The sequence below is a fragment of the Cyprinodon tularosa genome, unplaced genomic scaffold, assembly GCF_016077235.1.
Source record: "Cyprinodon tularosa strain WSP-4 unplaced genomic scaffold, ASM1607723v1 ctg56, whole genome shotgun sequence".
NCBI lineage: Eukaryota > Metazoa > Chordata > Actinopteri > Cyprinodontiformes > Cyprinodontidae > Cyprinodon > Cyprinodon tularosa.
This window is the reverse complement of record NW_024039296.1, coordinates 385,432-399,998: the sequence shown is the minus strand read 5'-3', so window position 1 is coordinate 399,998 and position 14,567 is coordinate 385,432. Positions and strand designations below refer to the sequence as shown.

The 14,567-nt window shown below is 39.3% G+C and overlaps 1 protein-coding gene across 5 annotated transcripts in view; it reads right to left on the bottom strand.

Moving 5' to 3' along the window:
* The window catches only part of dusp8a (dual specificity phosphatase 8a), a 52,748-nt gene that overhangs the window by 18,503 nt on the left and 19,678 nt on the right, over positions 1-14,567 (bottom strand). For all 5 annotated transcript variants that reach the window (XM_038305507.1, XM_038305505.1, XM_038305504.1 and 2 more), the window contains one exon: positions 11,149-11,287. In XM_038305507.1, coding sequence (XP_038161435.1) covers positions 11,149-11,287 — 139 coding nt within the window. The remainder of the gene's footprint in view (positions 1-11,148; positions 11,288-14,567) is intronic.

Genomic DNA, 14,567 nt, shown 5'->3' with positions numbered 1-14,567 from the left:
ATCCGCCCTACTTTTGATATCAAAATATAAAAAGTTTAACAGAATTATGGCTAAAAAGAATTGATGGATGGATCCACAGAATATGAAATATTACAATCTCAGAATATTTTTCCTACTTTTAGATACCTGGAAGCTAATTTAAATTTCAAACTTTTCCAGACTTCTCTGGACATAGCAGGAACCCATGCTAACAGCACCATAATACCAGAATATTACTCTCAGAGGGAGGAGCTGACAGGAGACCACTTTAATGAACCTGTACTGCTGATATAGAGACAGCTAGGCTGGTCTGGGATCAGTTGGGTGTTAATTAGCTCCTATAGGCGCAGCAGGAGGCCTCACACACAGTCCTCACAGCAGAGCTGAAAGCCACGCCATCTGGTCCTCTGATAATTCAGTGTCCTCCACTGTCTCGTCTACCTGTCTTGCACTCAAACAATGGCGTCAGACTGAACTGGTGTGTCTCTATGTGTGGTTTGATGAGTCTGACAAATTTATTCAGCTAGAAAACCAAAAATATTTCCGTGAAGCCCACTGTGAGAATAGTCTGATAAAGGTTTATGAGCACTTTTTTCCCCCTCTGCTTCTGGAATCTTTAGTGCCTTTTTAACCAATAAAATATTTAAATGTTCAGCTCCTTAAGAGTAGGAAAACTGGACATTTAATGGAAAAACTTGAGCAATTTTTACATTTATACTTGTTTTTAGATATTTTTATCAATGTTCTTGTTAAAGAAAAATGAATGGCTAAAGTCTTCCAACTACTGCATCAGTTTGTACTAAATAAGGTGTTATTTCTTCTACTTTTTTTTTACTAAAAACACCATTTAAACTTGCAACGTGTCACAAGACATTAGGCAACTATTCAAAGTACTACTTGGGGCTAAACTTAAACTTCATCAGCATATTTCTAGTAATACTTTGACTTTATACAATGAAACCCTGTGACGCCTCTCTTCTCTACTTCTGCTTTTTCATTTAGCCTTTAAATGCTTTGAATGCTTTAAGCCGTCTTAAAGCATTCACCAAGCCTAGTTTATTTTTTCTCAACCCCATAGTACATTGATGTCAAGTTAAGAAAAAAATCAACTCATATTCCAGAGACAAATGCAGTGGCAAACACCAGAATATTTGACAAAAAAAAGAAAAAAAAAAAAAAAAAAGACAAAACTTACTAAACAGATGAATTATATACAGAAAGATGCATTTTGTCATGCAGGGTGTGGATTTGGGTGTAGAATATACAATAGTGTGTTGGTATCACAGCACTTCAGGCCAAGGTCAGATTTTCTGACCCTACCTTTGAGAGCGCGGGGCTGTGTGTGTCTGTGGTGTGTGTCTGTGTGTGTATCCATGTGTGTTAATGTGTCACATCCACAGCGCAGTAGTGACATCATGCTGTCAGCCACAGAAGAAAAATAGGAAAGCAATGACGTGATGCAGTGAAAGGAACCGGACAGGCTGTCTGCGTGAGCACCCTGCCAACGCCTAGATCCCACTGGTAAATCATTCCTGAAGCTCAATTGGAAATCTGAGTTAGATGTAATCATCTAAAAAAAACCAAAAACAAAACGCTATTAAATGTTTTGTAAGTGGCATGACTATCTTCACTTTTCCTGTTCTTTGCAAAGTTTTCTGCCAGTTCAGACGAAAACGTTTCATAAACAACTATATGAGCGAATAGGAACGCAGTGCTGTAGCATACCAGAGATAACGTGCATCAAAAACAGCGTGATGATAAACAGGAATCTACCATTGTTCCAGGGAATGACGCTATGAGAGGAACTGCTGTAGGCAGTCCTAGCATGAAAGGAATGTGGTGGATGCAGGCCAGGAATGAGTAGGGTAAATCAGCGTAAATATTAGTTTCTCCTTTCCCTTTTTCTTACTCCTTCTGGAAATTTCCACTCCACATGTTTGTCAGAAGCATCAGCTGGAACGCTGCAGCGGTAAACTCACGGCACAGCAAACAAAGAGCAGAGCACTTGGCCCAAATTCATGAGGAGCTATGAGTTATGAGCTGCTGATCCCTGGTCCCAGGTTAGCTTAGCTGTTCAGCCGCCGATGTGTTGACACTACCTAGGTAACGATTTAAACAAACTATTTTTATCTCATGTAGGACAAATGCCTGAAAGTGGTTGGCCAGGATGTTTGGGCCTTTAGATAGATTTCAAAAGCAGGAAGGTATGAACTATGAATGGACTGTATAAGCATTACATCCAAAGTATTTTTAGAGCACTTCACTCATGCAACAGGGCTGCAACATTTTTGAGAGGAGAAAAAGCAAGTATTTCCAGTGGACATTTAATATTTAAAGAAAAAAATTAGAAAAAAACATGTTGAAAGTATTTTGCAAACGGTTGCAGTGTGCAGATAAATTTAGCATCAGCTCAGACATTACAAAGGAGACCAGCATTCACTCATGACTCTGTTAGGGTTCAAGCAAACATTTTGCTCCATATGATTATAAATAAAACATTTGCCAATTTAAAAAAACTGCAACTCTCCAGAAAACAAAAGAAAGAAAAAAACCAAGACAAAAGGCTCTAAGCAGTGTCTTAGTTTGATAATTCCTCAGACCAGCCAAATGCAGATATCCTGACAAATGTGTTATGATCATCAACATTTGCTTTGCCCTACACTCTGCTTTGGAACGCTAATCATACCCAGCAGTCTGGAAATAAAGTGAAACAGAATTTAACAATTAAGAAATCACAAGAAAGACAATTAAATGTGGATTAAACTATTGTAAGTTATAAAGATTTAATAGGAACACTATAAATATCTATATCTCTCATGAGGAGAAATTACAGCATTTTTAGGATCTTTATCAAAGCTATTTTGTGAAAAGACAAGTCCGAAAGCCTTTTTAGATGGTTACCACTCCTGGTGTCTTTTCCACCACGTTCAACATCATCCCTTCCAGAGAACTTTATATAATCATGTCCTCCTTCTAAACATAACATCCCCACTCTTTCTTATTTTAAGAATTGGAAACTAAAACAATTTTATTAAATAAACAAATCTTTGACACTAAAAGTGAGTCAAAGTCTGGTCCAGTTTTTAATGTTGGTTTAATTCATGGGTTCGGATGTTAAGACCTGAGATCCTACCAGCACCTTTGGGATTTAAGGCACATTTCTATTTTACAAGAGGTAAATTGAAACTAAACCGTGACTCCCTTGCTTTGTATATTGGCAAACATATCTGACCGTTTCACCATAGTGCAGGTTAATGTGTGAGTGCGCGTTACATGGCCCGTCGGAGGCAGGGGAAACTGTGTGATGAGGCAGAAATAGAAGAAGAAGAGGAGCAAGAGGCAAGCAGAGCAGGGAGATCACGTCATGCTGCAAACATTTGGCAACCACTCATATAAATACACACACACACACATTCGCAGGCCTGTTTTGTTCTCCGGTTTTCAGTGAATAAGAGGAAAATGACATCAAACTTATCATGTGAGGCCAAGGGGACTGATAAAGGGGGTTTAGTTCCTAAAACCGTTGCATAAAACTGATCATGCAACTAATGTTGCATGATTATCTGGTTTAGTGTCTGCGCATCTGGAGGTTTATTGGAGTTTGTTTGCAAGCCACCTAAAAACAGAAAAAAAGAGGAGCTAAGTGAAAACCTGCAGAGTGAGTGCAGAGAGCAGCATTATGTCACTCTTCTGCTCCGATGCGTCTCAGAGCCTGTAACAGTTCTCAGGAGCAGCCAGGTGATGTCATAGGTGTTTTGTAGCTCATATATTCTGACCTTTGTGGGTCCTTGTTCCAAAGCGGGGTGGGGCTGCTGCATATGTGTGTGTGTTTGTATATCTAGAGGCCAGGGTGAGAGCACCGAGGCCACTGGCGCCAGATGTGATGACCGCAGGAGTCTGGGACTAAAAATAGGGATCTGTTCTCAGCTTCATGAAACAGAGGAGGAAGGAGGAGATGAAGGCAACTAGAGGAGAAGGGGGGTGGCAAAGGTGGGCAAGATCATTGAGAATAATATGTCAGATCTCCCTGAGGATGGTGAGCTCAGCTCCTAATGGCACCACTGGCTCCTTCTCAATGAAATCATTGATCTGCTTGAGCTCCCCACAGTGTAACAGAGAGGGTTCAGATGGAGGAGAAAGTAAGGGGGGGGTACAAGGAGGCGCAGAGGAGTCAGGTTAAAAGCTAAAGCCCACAAGCTATAAAATGGTAGGAATTAAGTAAAAAATAAAATAATCAGTTTGCATCTTCAGGTCAGGAGAATGGCAATAAGATTCTCTAGAGGACTTTTAAATTAAATTCATTCAGAACTAGAAGAAATCCTGCAGAACTAAAGAACAACAGAGCTTATCTAAGCCTGAACTAGTGTAGAAGAGACCTTGTCTCATGAAAGAGCCCTGGCCACACGCATACTGTGTAGAAGGAGCCAGATGAAGCCCCTTCATGTACGCGCACATATTCAAAACGTAATGAGGGGTATTACCTCATCTCCTCGACTGCGGTCTCTCTTATTTGTGCTTTTTCTTAATCCGACACATGCGTTCTCAAACATTGCCTCATCGGCGTGCACCAACTGCTTCATATGCACATATTAATGCTGAAAAAGACAATATACAACACGCATGCACAGAGAGGGACACAAAAACACCTCCTTATGTAGCTCCCTGGAATGTCTCTAAGAACAGCCTTATTGTGAGATTCAGCCTCCTAGGATTACCTCACCTCTTTAGCTTCTCACCGATGCACACACACACACACACACACACACACACAAACAGGACACCACCCTGTTGTAAACCAAAGCAGAGGATTGACATATAACAGAAATGACCTTTGTAAGTCCATCTGTGAAGTCAGACCTTAACCTGATGTCATCGGCGTGTTTCTGAGTTAAAGAACCTTTCATCTCCTAATAGCTCTGATCAGTGTCTCAATCCTGGGACTGTTTGGACACTAAAGCCAAGAGCCAAACACTGTAACATCAATAAAATACAAGTGTTTAGTAAAGAAAGAGAAGGTAAAAGCTACTCATTATAATAAATATTATAAAACTAGTTTATAAAAAAGTTATCCTCTTAAATTCTACTAAAAGGAATCAAAGAACATACCTAACTTGATGATATTGGATAATATAATTGTTTTTCCAGCTGTTAGTCCATAACACAACATATACGCTATATAAAGTATACACACTCCAGTGAAAATGATGTTTTTAGGAGACGTAAAATAGTGAGACCACGACAAATCATTTTGAAAGCACTTCTCTGTGTAAGGAGGAGCATAATGTAAGTAAAAACTTTTGCAAGAATCTGGTTGCATAAATGTGCACACCCTAACACTCATACTCTGGTAACCTACTTTGGATTCAGTGTCATCATACAGTCTTTACTAGGAATCTGTAACATTGCTCTAATCTTCCCTAGGCTTGTCCCGATCCGATCCACGTATCGGATCGGGACGCCGATATTGGCAAAAAAATGCGTATCGGCAAAGCATGTAAAATGCCGATCCAGACTGCCGATCCAGTTTTTTTTTTAAAAATCCGGTCCGTATTTTCCAGTTTCGCCGATTCAAACGATCCATTCCACTATTTTGCGCCAGTGTTTCCCTGTTTTGCATTTTTATTAAAACTTACAGTAATACTTGCACCTTTAACTGTTTACGATTTTACTGCTCACTGTGCAATTTCAGATTGCTATTCATAATTTTGTCCAGTTTGTGTTTATCTCTTAATAAACAGGAAAGTTTGTTGTTACCAATCATTGTGTTTTATTCAATCTCACCTAATTCAGCTGGCTAGATGTTATCAAGAGTACTAAAACCCTTTTCAACATGAGTTTTACAACTAAGGCTAAATAATTTAACTTAAACTTAAATACATGCTCGGATATGCTGGTAACGGCCAGTATCGGTATCGGATCGGAAGTCCAAAAACAATATCGATATCGGATCGGAAGTGCAAAAACCTGGATCGGGACATCTCTAATCTTCCCTAGATCCAAATTTGACTGATCGTGAGGGCATCGGTTGTCCACCTCACAGCTCTGTTCTTCAACCCAGACATCTAAAGACCCCAGAACGTCAGGTCAAGGACAGAACCGGCAGTCATCAGAGATTCCTGCACCCCTTTCAGACTTAGGGTGAAGCTCTGGGGTGTTTTCCTTGTTATGATCATAGAGAACTTTAAGCAAATATCCTGCCCACCATTTGCTTTTTGGTTTGTTTGTGTTTTCCGCCCGCGACACAAAAAACGTACTTTACGTTTTTGAGTTGTTATCAATTAGTGCAATTATTTCCATGAAATAACCGCAAATTTGGGATAATTAAATCAAGGAATCTTATTTGCTCATATCAGGTTTTTGCAATTCGGTTAACCCTTTTGCAACAGTTACCATTTTTTAGTTGCTTCTTATTTCCAGGTGTCTTATGTTATTACTAAGCTTACCAATAACACCTCTTGGAGAAATTGAGTTTGTATTTTTGAACCTTAAACTGCTTGAATAAATTATTCTAAAAATATTCACAATAATAAAAAAGAAATCTATACAGTCTATACCAATTAATTGTTTTATGCAATGAACTGTAAATAACTGATGAAGCTAGTTACTATTAGCAGCTGCCAATAGTCTAACACAAAGAGGAAAGTTCATAACCTGACAACAGCCAGATGCATGTCTCGCTCCGCCCAGCTCCACTCACATACATCTGGGAACCCGCTCATTGAAAGTGATTTCCCCAACCGAATTTATGGTCTGTCCAATCAGGATGCAGGGCGGGTGTGTCCTGGAGTGGAGAAGCGACCGTGAGATTCCAACAACAATGGCGGCTCGCATTGAGGAAGCAAGCGTTAGCATTGATGCTGCTATTTCTTCTGTGTTGCCCAATCTATCTGATATTGTTTAATTAAAAGAACATCAGAGAACGGCTTTGAAGGCTTTTGTTGGTGGAAACGATGTTTTCGCCCTTCTCCTGACCGAATTTGGCAAGAGCTTGATCTACCAAATGGCTCCTCCTCTCACAGCGTCACGGGTTAGCTTCGGTGTGAGTGGTTGAAATAGCACGTCAATAAAGATGACAGACAAGTGGCTTATCCAATCATATGCAAGGAGTTTTGATAAGGCCCAGCCTTCAGTAAAGGCAATTCCTATGGCGGGTTCCCAGATGTATGTGAGTGGAGCTAGGTGGAGCGAGACATGCATCTGGCTGTTGTCAGGTTAGAAAGTTCATACCTTTCCAGATAATAAGAGTCAGGTTTCCTCTGCATAGGCCACTGAAACATGCCGTACGTCACTATGTGTGCTTCCCTTACACAGCCAGGCAGTTCTTCATATGAATGTTCACCCTTAATGTGTTTCTGCTCCTAGACTATTTGTCTTTTTTTACCCTTTGATGTGACACTTTGGTAATCCCATGAAAAACACTGACAGATGTGATGGTAAGATTAGGAACAATCTTGCACACCTGCAACCCCCAACCACATACTTTTACACCTTCATTTTCTGCTTAATGATAAACCTGCATTTTCTTGTCCTTCTGTGTTTTCTATCCTCACCGCTTCTTGGAATCTTCAGCTCTTTGACTCTTGTTTTGCTTTCTATAATCTGCTTTGTTTGCAGCTTCATCTACTGAAACTAGAACACGAGGTCCAAATGCTGACTGCAAAATGCTTGACATTGGTGGGACATCAGAGCTGCTTTGACGCATGTCTCAGCTACACAGTTGGTGTTCTCCGATGAACCGCCAAGCTCTGCATACAGTGGGAAACATGCAAACTTTAGACCCACTAGGGAGGCAGCTGGCCCTGACAAAGTAGAGTTCTCCTCCTTCTCACAAACACAGAAAAATCTAAAAGAAAAAAAAAGAGGCTAAACTCATCAGGCTGAGGTCCTTGTGGGTGAGATCACCACTGTGGTAAAAAAATACAGCTGTCCTGGGAGAGATATGTTTCTCACCGACACTGTCACACAATCAATGAAGCACTCAAACAAACACTAAACCCTCAAACACACATGGATTTACAAGCACACTGTGATATTTTTCAACTGCCACCACGACCACATCCTGAGCAAATACATATTTCATAGTAATTACACAGCATCCGTCAAGTCGGACGGATTATTATTCATCTCCTTCTTCTTCTTCTTCAAAAAATAATAAATCTCTGGATACAGTCACATGACATCATCCTCATTAGGGAACTAGTGTGTCATTTTCACCAACTATAGCAATGATACAGACCCATAGATGATAGCTATTTTGGGATCAATGTGTAACAAATACAGCTGGGTTGTATTTATGAGTCTATCTGCTATTTCTAGGTTTCTGCATTCATCCCCCGGTTAATAGTAAGCTGAAATCAATAAAAAGTATCTTAATTACATAGAGCAATACAACCCATTTGGAAAATCTGAGTCATACCAAAACCTTGATGGGATCTATTGTTAGAAAGCAGTAAATATAACACACACACGCTAAACAACGTTAATCTCCTGAATTAGGAAGTCTAATAAATGTTCTGCTAATGATTCTCTTTGTGCATTTGTCATTTCTTATTCTGATTTTGCTTTAAACAAAGCATTACTTTGGGAGCTGTATGTCAGTGTTTGGTGAATGAATGTGAAGTTAATAACATGCCAGACTGTTATGAACCAATTGGGGGACATATTAGCTTCATAAATCAAAAACCTAGTCGTGGGAAGGAAGCAAACCGTTTGGCAACTAGAGCCGACTATTGGTAGAGAAAATAAAGCAGGTGCCTTAAGTGTCGTAGGGATGATAGTATTATTTCAAGAGGTGGCAGGTGATGTTACAGGTGAAGGTCACAGAGGGAAAAAAAGAGATTCATTTAAACACATGCACTGTCAGAGAAAGTTAAAGATACGCAAAAAAAATGAAAAGGAAGCACGATCTGGGAGCATTTAAAAAGGTACTGCAAAGCTGAGTGAGTTGGAGATGAGATGTCAGCTGGTGCCCATAATCAAATCCTTTCCAGCTTAACCAGTGACCACCTAGTATTTAGAAATAAAACAGCGTGCACAAAAAAACATTCTTACCTTTCAGGATAAGACATGAAACTAGGGCTGAATCGGATTGATTGTGATGAATTGATTATTGAAATATCCGTTAATTGATTTAGTAATCGAATAATCATTAAATGGAGAATATATATATATATATATATATATATATATATATATATATATATATATATATATATATATATATATATATATATATATATATATATATATATATATATACACATATATATATATATATACACATATATATATATATAAACATTTTGCATCTAAGATTAAAAAAAAATTATGTCAGTATGCCGTATCAGAACTCCTCAAGTTTCACCTGGTTAATTTTTGTAAAATCTTTGTAAAATTTTTGGCTTTCTTTGCAAAATGTTAGTTAGTTGCAGCAGTACATGAAATCATAACATTAAACTAAAAATGCTTTAACATATCCAATAGAGGCCCCGAATCTGTTTTTTTCAGTATGTATGATTTCATTGCTTCTAACTAGTGTCAGACTTTCTGGTTGTTGTCAGTTATTGATATCGTGCTCTGCTACAGATAAGGCAAGCAAAAGTAAAGTAAAGACATTAAAGAGAAGTAGGTGTTCAACATAGCTGGACTGCTCACTGCACAAATGAGGCATGTTAAAGGTGTTAATATCCTTATACAAGCATAAGCAACTAGATGATAATATAGACCGCTTTACACAAGTCAGTCAACTGAAAATTAAAATAGATTAAGGTTTTTTTTTTTTAATAATATTAAAAAGTCAAAATATGTAAAAGTTTTGGTTTAAATAGCCAGGCAATAAAAAGTCTTAATCATAAGTTTTCTAAGGAATTCCATTACATTGTCCTAGTTTTTTGCACCCTCATCCCTTCACAAAAAAAAAAAAAAAACCCTACAGTATCCTGACACATAGCTGTTACTGCAGCACTTTTCTCATGTGACGTTACAAAGCACGTCTGCATGCAACAATCGGACCGTTTTCTCCCTCAATGCACTTGCATGCAAACCTAGACGCAGACTCTGGCTGCTATCTCCACTGACCCCAATAACACAAGCACCCAAACAGGAGCCCACGCCATTGGCTGGCTTTCTTTCTGGGGACTATTTCTGCCTTTGTTGTCGTGGAAACAGCAGAGAAGCAGTGGCAGAAATGGAAAAGGTGTGACTCTTTTTTTTTCTCCCCTTCCTGACGATAAAATAAGCAAGCAGTGGAGATAATGAGGAGGATGAGGGAAATTCTGACAGAACTTGAAGTAATATGCGACAAAACCATCATACAGGGGTGTACAACCCACCTTCTTTTCACACACAGAGCAGGCACTCTGTGCATCTCTGTGACAGTGAATAATTTGGGAGCCTGAGGTTCTTTGAGGCAATCCTTAGCAATTATGAATGACTCATGAAAAAGCCCTAATCTCCCAGCAGAAGGAGCAAACTGAGAAGATGAAAAGAATGAAGATGTGGAAATGAGAGCATATACAGTATTTACCAAAAGCAGTATGCTTCTGCCCGTCTCTTTTAAATCCTCTTGGCAGAAGCAGATTAGACTCTCCTTTCTGCATTGACACATTTGGAACAAATTCATAAGCCTCTGATTCTGAATTTGGCTGTTAGCTGCTTCTTCAATGTCTGCAGCCAACACAAAAAAGATCAAGTTAAATAAGAAAGCATATTAGGAATAATTAATGCAGGTCCAGTAGTCCAGTAGTAAATTAGTGGATACTATGACAATAAAGGAACTGAAATTAGTCAGACCAAAGGATTGGAAATCATCGTTCACATTCCTGCATTAATGCTTCATAAGTAGACGCCTCCAGAGAAGCTTAAACATCAAAGACCATCAGACAGGCTTTGCATCACGTCATACTGTTGTATCTCATCCTTCTGATGCAGCTATAAGAAATTAGGAACTACTGATATAAAAAAAAGGAAAAACTCTGCTGTGTCAGTCAGTGACATCTGCTGGCTAAACCGAGCAACAGCAATACTGCACCTGTTCATGAGATGTGTGCGGCAAAAAAAGACATTTCTCTAAATATTAAACACTTTGTTTCTTTCACTCACTTCCCCATCATGCCACTGGCTTAGCACACAACATTCACAAGCAGTGATAACTCAGATGGTCATGTTTACCGGTGAGCAGGGAGACTTTATGGAAGGTACCCTCCAACTTTCCCATGAGGATGTGCACAAAACCGTCTTTGGACAGGTGCCCTGCCTCTTTGGAACTTTGGTCGTAAACCACCACTTCCTGCTTTCTGCCCAGCTCCACCTGCAGGGAGAATTAACAACACAGAGAGGTTGATTACTTATTAATGGAGTGGAAAATATGACAATGTCAAACGAGGAAGTTAGAGCCTGCAAATATGACAGCAACTCTGAACTTCTGAGGAACTCATAGGTAGATGGAACTTATCTTATGTCATTCCTCTGAACCATGAAAGGAATACCCCCTGATGATAACAGATGATTAAAGGCAATTAAAAATATCATTTTGTCATGCTAAAACAACACACTTTAATCATGTTTATTACAGTTGCAATGGCCTGCAACTCACACCTTTTGTAGTTTTCCACATTGGGTCACATATATATTTTATTTGTAAAAGACCACCATAAAATAGTATAGAATTTTAAGGTAGAAAGAAAATTAAATTATAATTAATATTTTTATTATTATTTTTTTTTTACAAATAATAAACTGAAATAAAACTGCAACCAGTTTCCCTCAGAAGTTGATGATTGCTAATCTGATGATCTGATGATCAGCTGATCTGTGACAGCTTGAGGTTGGCGAGGAGAATGCTGGGGAGCAATTAGCATGACGAAGTCCAAGAAACACATTGGACAGGTCAGGGATAAAGTTGTGGAGAAGTTTAAGGCAGATTTAGGCTCTGACATGAAATGATTTCCCAAGCTTTGAGCATCTCACACAGCTCTGTTCAATCCATCATTCGGACATAGAAAAAGAATGGCACAACTGTGACCCTACCAAGGCTGTCCACCTACACTTATAGGCTAAACAAGGAGAGCATTGATCAAACATCCAGCTAAGAGGCCCATGGTGGCACTGGACAAACTTCACAGATCCAGCGCTCAGGTGGGGGAATCTATCCACAGGATGACAGTTAAAAATGTGACATTTATTGAAGACTGGAAAGAAGAAAAACATTGTTAAAAACAAGTCATCAGAAATCCTGTTTGCAGTTTGTCAGAAACCATTGACACAGCAAACATGAGCAAGAAGATGCTTTGATCAGACAGGACCAAAATTAAACATTTTGGCCAAAATGTAAAACGTTATGTGTGGTAGAGACCTACTACTGCAATTTTTTCTAAACACATCATTCCCACTTTCAGATATAGTGGTGGCAGCATCATGCTCGGGGTGTATTTCTCTCCAGCAGCGACAGGGAAAATGGTCGGATTCAAATACAGGACAATTTTGGAGATGAGTCTACAAAAGACTTAAGATTAGGTTCACGTTCCAGCAGGACGACAACCCTAAATATAAAGCTAGTGCTGAACTGGAATGAGCTCTAAACAAAACATGTAACTGTATTAGAATGGCCAAGTCATAGTACTGACCTAAACCAAATCGAGAACCTGTGCTAATGTTCAAAAAGGCTTCATCTAATCTAATTGAGATTAAGATGTTTTGCAAAGAATATGCAAAAAAAAATAATTCATTAGATTTTCTGAGCATCTAGAGGTATATCCTTAAAGTTGGTTCAACAAAGAAGCGACAAAAGGTGGCTGAATGCCCCTTTTCATTTTTGTATTTGAAAGAACTTCACAACTGTATACTACTTAGACTTTCACATAAAACTAAAACTCTGATAAAATATATCAATGTTTGTGATCATAATGTGATAAAATGCGGAAAAGTTCAAGGGTTATAAATATATTTGCTATCCACCATCTGAGATAAACTAACACAAATAAGCATATGATTGTGAAATGGATGAAAACAAATCATAATGTGGTCAGTGCAGTGTGTGCTCCAGAAGTGTTGATACGATAATCACCGTAGAAAGAAAGACACTAGAAGTCTCGTCCCAAGATCTAGATTTATAAGCCAACACAGCAAGCACGTAAACTAAGTGTTCCTGCTTAGAGGCAGCTCGTGTGCAAAACTATGTGTATCAGAAAACTGACACAGCGCATCACTTTAGAAATGCCATCTTCAATGGGAAAGAAATGGCACCATGCTTTGAGGACACATTATTTCCAGGAGGGACAGAGCAGCTTGTCAGGGTTGATCAGAAGTTGGATGGAACTGTGAAAACAAAGGAAAGCTGGGGGAAAAATGAATTAGAGACTAAAAATTACTTGAGCCTTAGTGAGAGGTTGATCTTCCAGTAGAACAGAAACCCTGAGCGCACAGCCAGAGATCAAATGGAAATGTTTACAGGACACCAATGTTTTTCAAAGTCCAGAATAATTACTGTTCAGAGATGCTTCTTGTCAGGTCTAAATGGGGTTAGTTATAAAAAAAAGAAAGAAAAATTAGACACCTGGAGCTTTACTCCCAGTAAATAATGGCTTTATAACATATCGACACATGAACACAGCACTGCTAAGACTCTTATTTTTCAAAACTTTTTTAATATTAAATGTATTGACTATTCTTTGTTAAAGTAGGAGATGCAATTTTGAAAGGCATGAATTGAAGGCAATGTAAATGAGGGGAGCTTTTGACTCTCACATGGCACAAGTGAATGAACTCACAAAGCATGAGTCGGTGATGTAATAACAATAAACACTGGCTTGAGGAGAGAGGGAGATAAAAGCAGGGTAATAAATAATGCATAAAGCGGGTGGAAAGGATCATCTTTAAACTGCTGAGATATGAGGTTTTTATATCAGACGTAACAATATGGCTGCATGACGGCGGGTTGGGAAGCAGAGCGCCTCTGCAGCTGATGTAGAATTTTTTTAAAGATGAGAGGAAACGAGCGTACTCTGAGGCGTTTCTATGCATTCGGAAGGTTTGGAAGGCAGCACGGAGGGGGGGGGGGGGGTGTGGGTGCTGATGAGCACGTGCATCTGACTGCACGCCCCCCCCCCCCCCCCCCCCCAAATCCATGTTGTCAGGCAGGCTCTAGTCACATGACAGTAAGGCAGCGCCTACTGCAGCTATGAATCACTGCATCATTGAACCACCGCTGGACAGGAAGGAGGAGGGAACACAGCAAGCTGAAGGGATGGAGGGCGTGCATGGATGCAGGAGAAGTGATGATGGAGATGAGGCAAATTTAAGACAAAAGTGGAAAAGGACTATAGGAAAACACAAGGGGTGAGAAAACTGAAGCATGTAGGGAGGAAAGAAAGGATGAAGGGGGATTTCCTAAAGTGTGCAAGACTTCAGTAATTCATGCCCACCATGTTTTCACCACAACTGCAAATTTATTGTAGCTTTAAAAGATTAAAATGTTGCGCTCCTGAGTGTGCAGGAATACATCCATGCTTATAAAGCCTTCATTGCAGAGACGTCATGTAAACAGCCAGGTAGCCGATTCAGACCGAACAAGGTCGACCTGTACAGTTTAA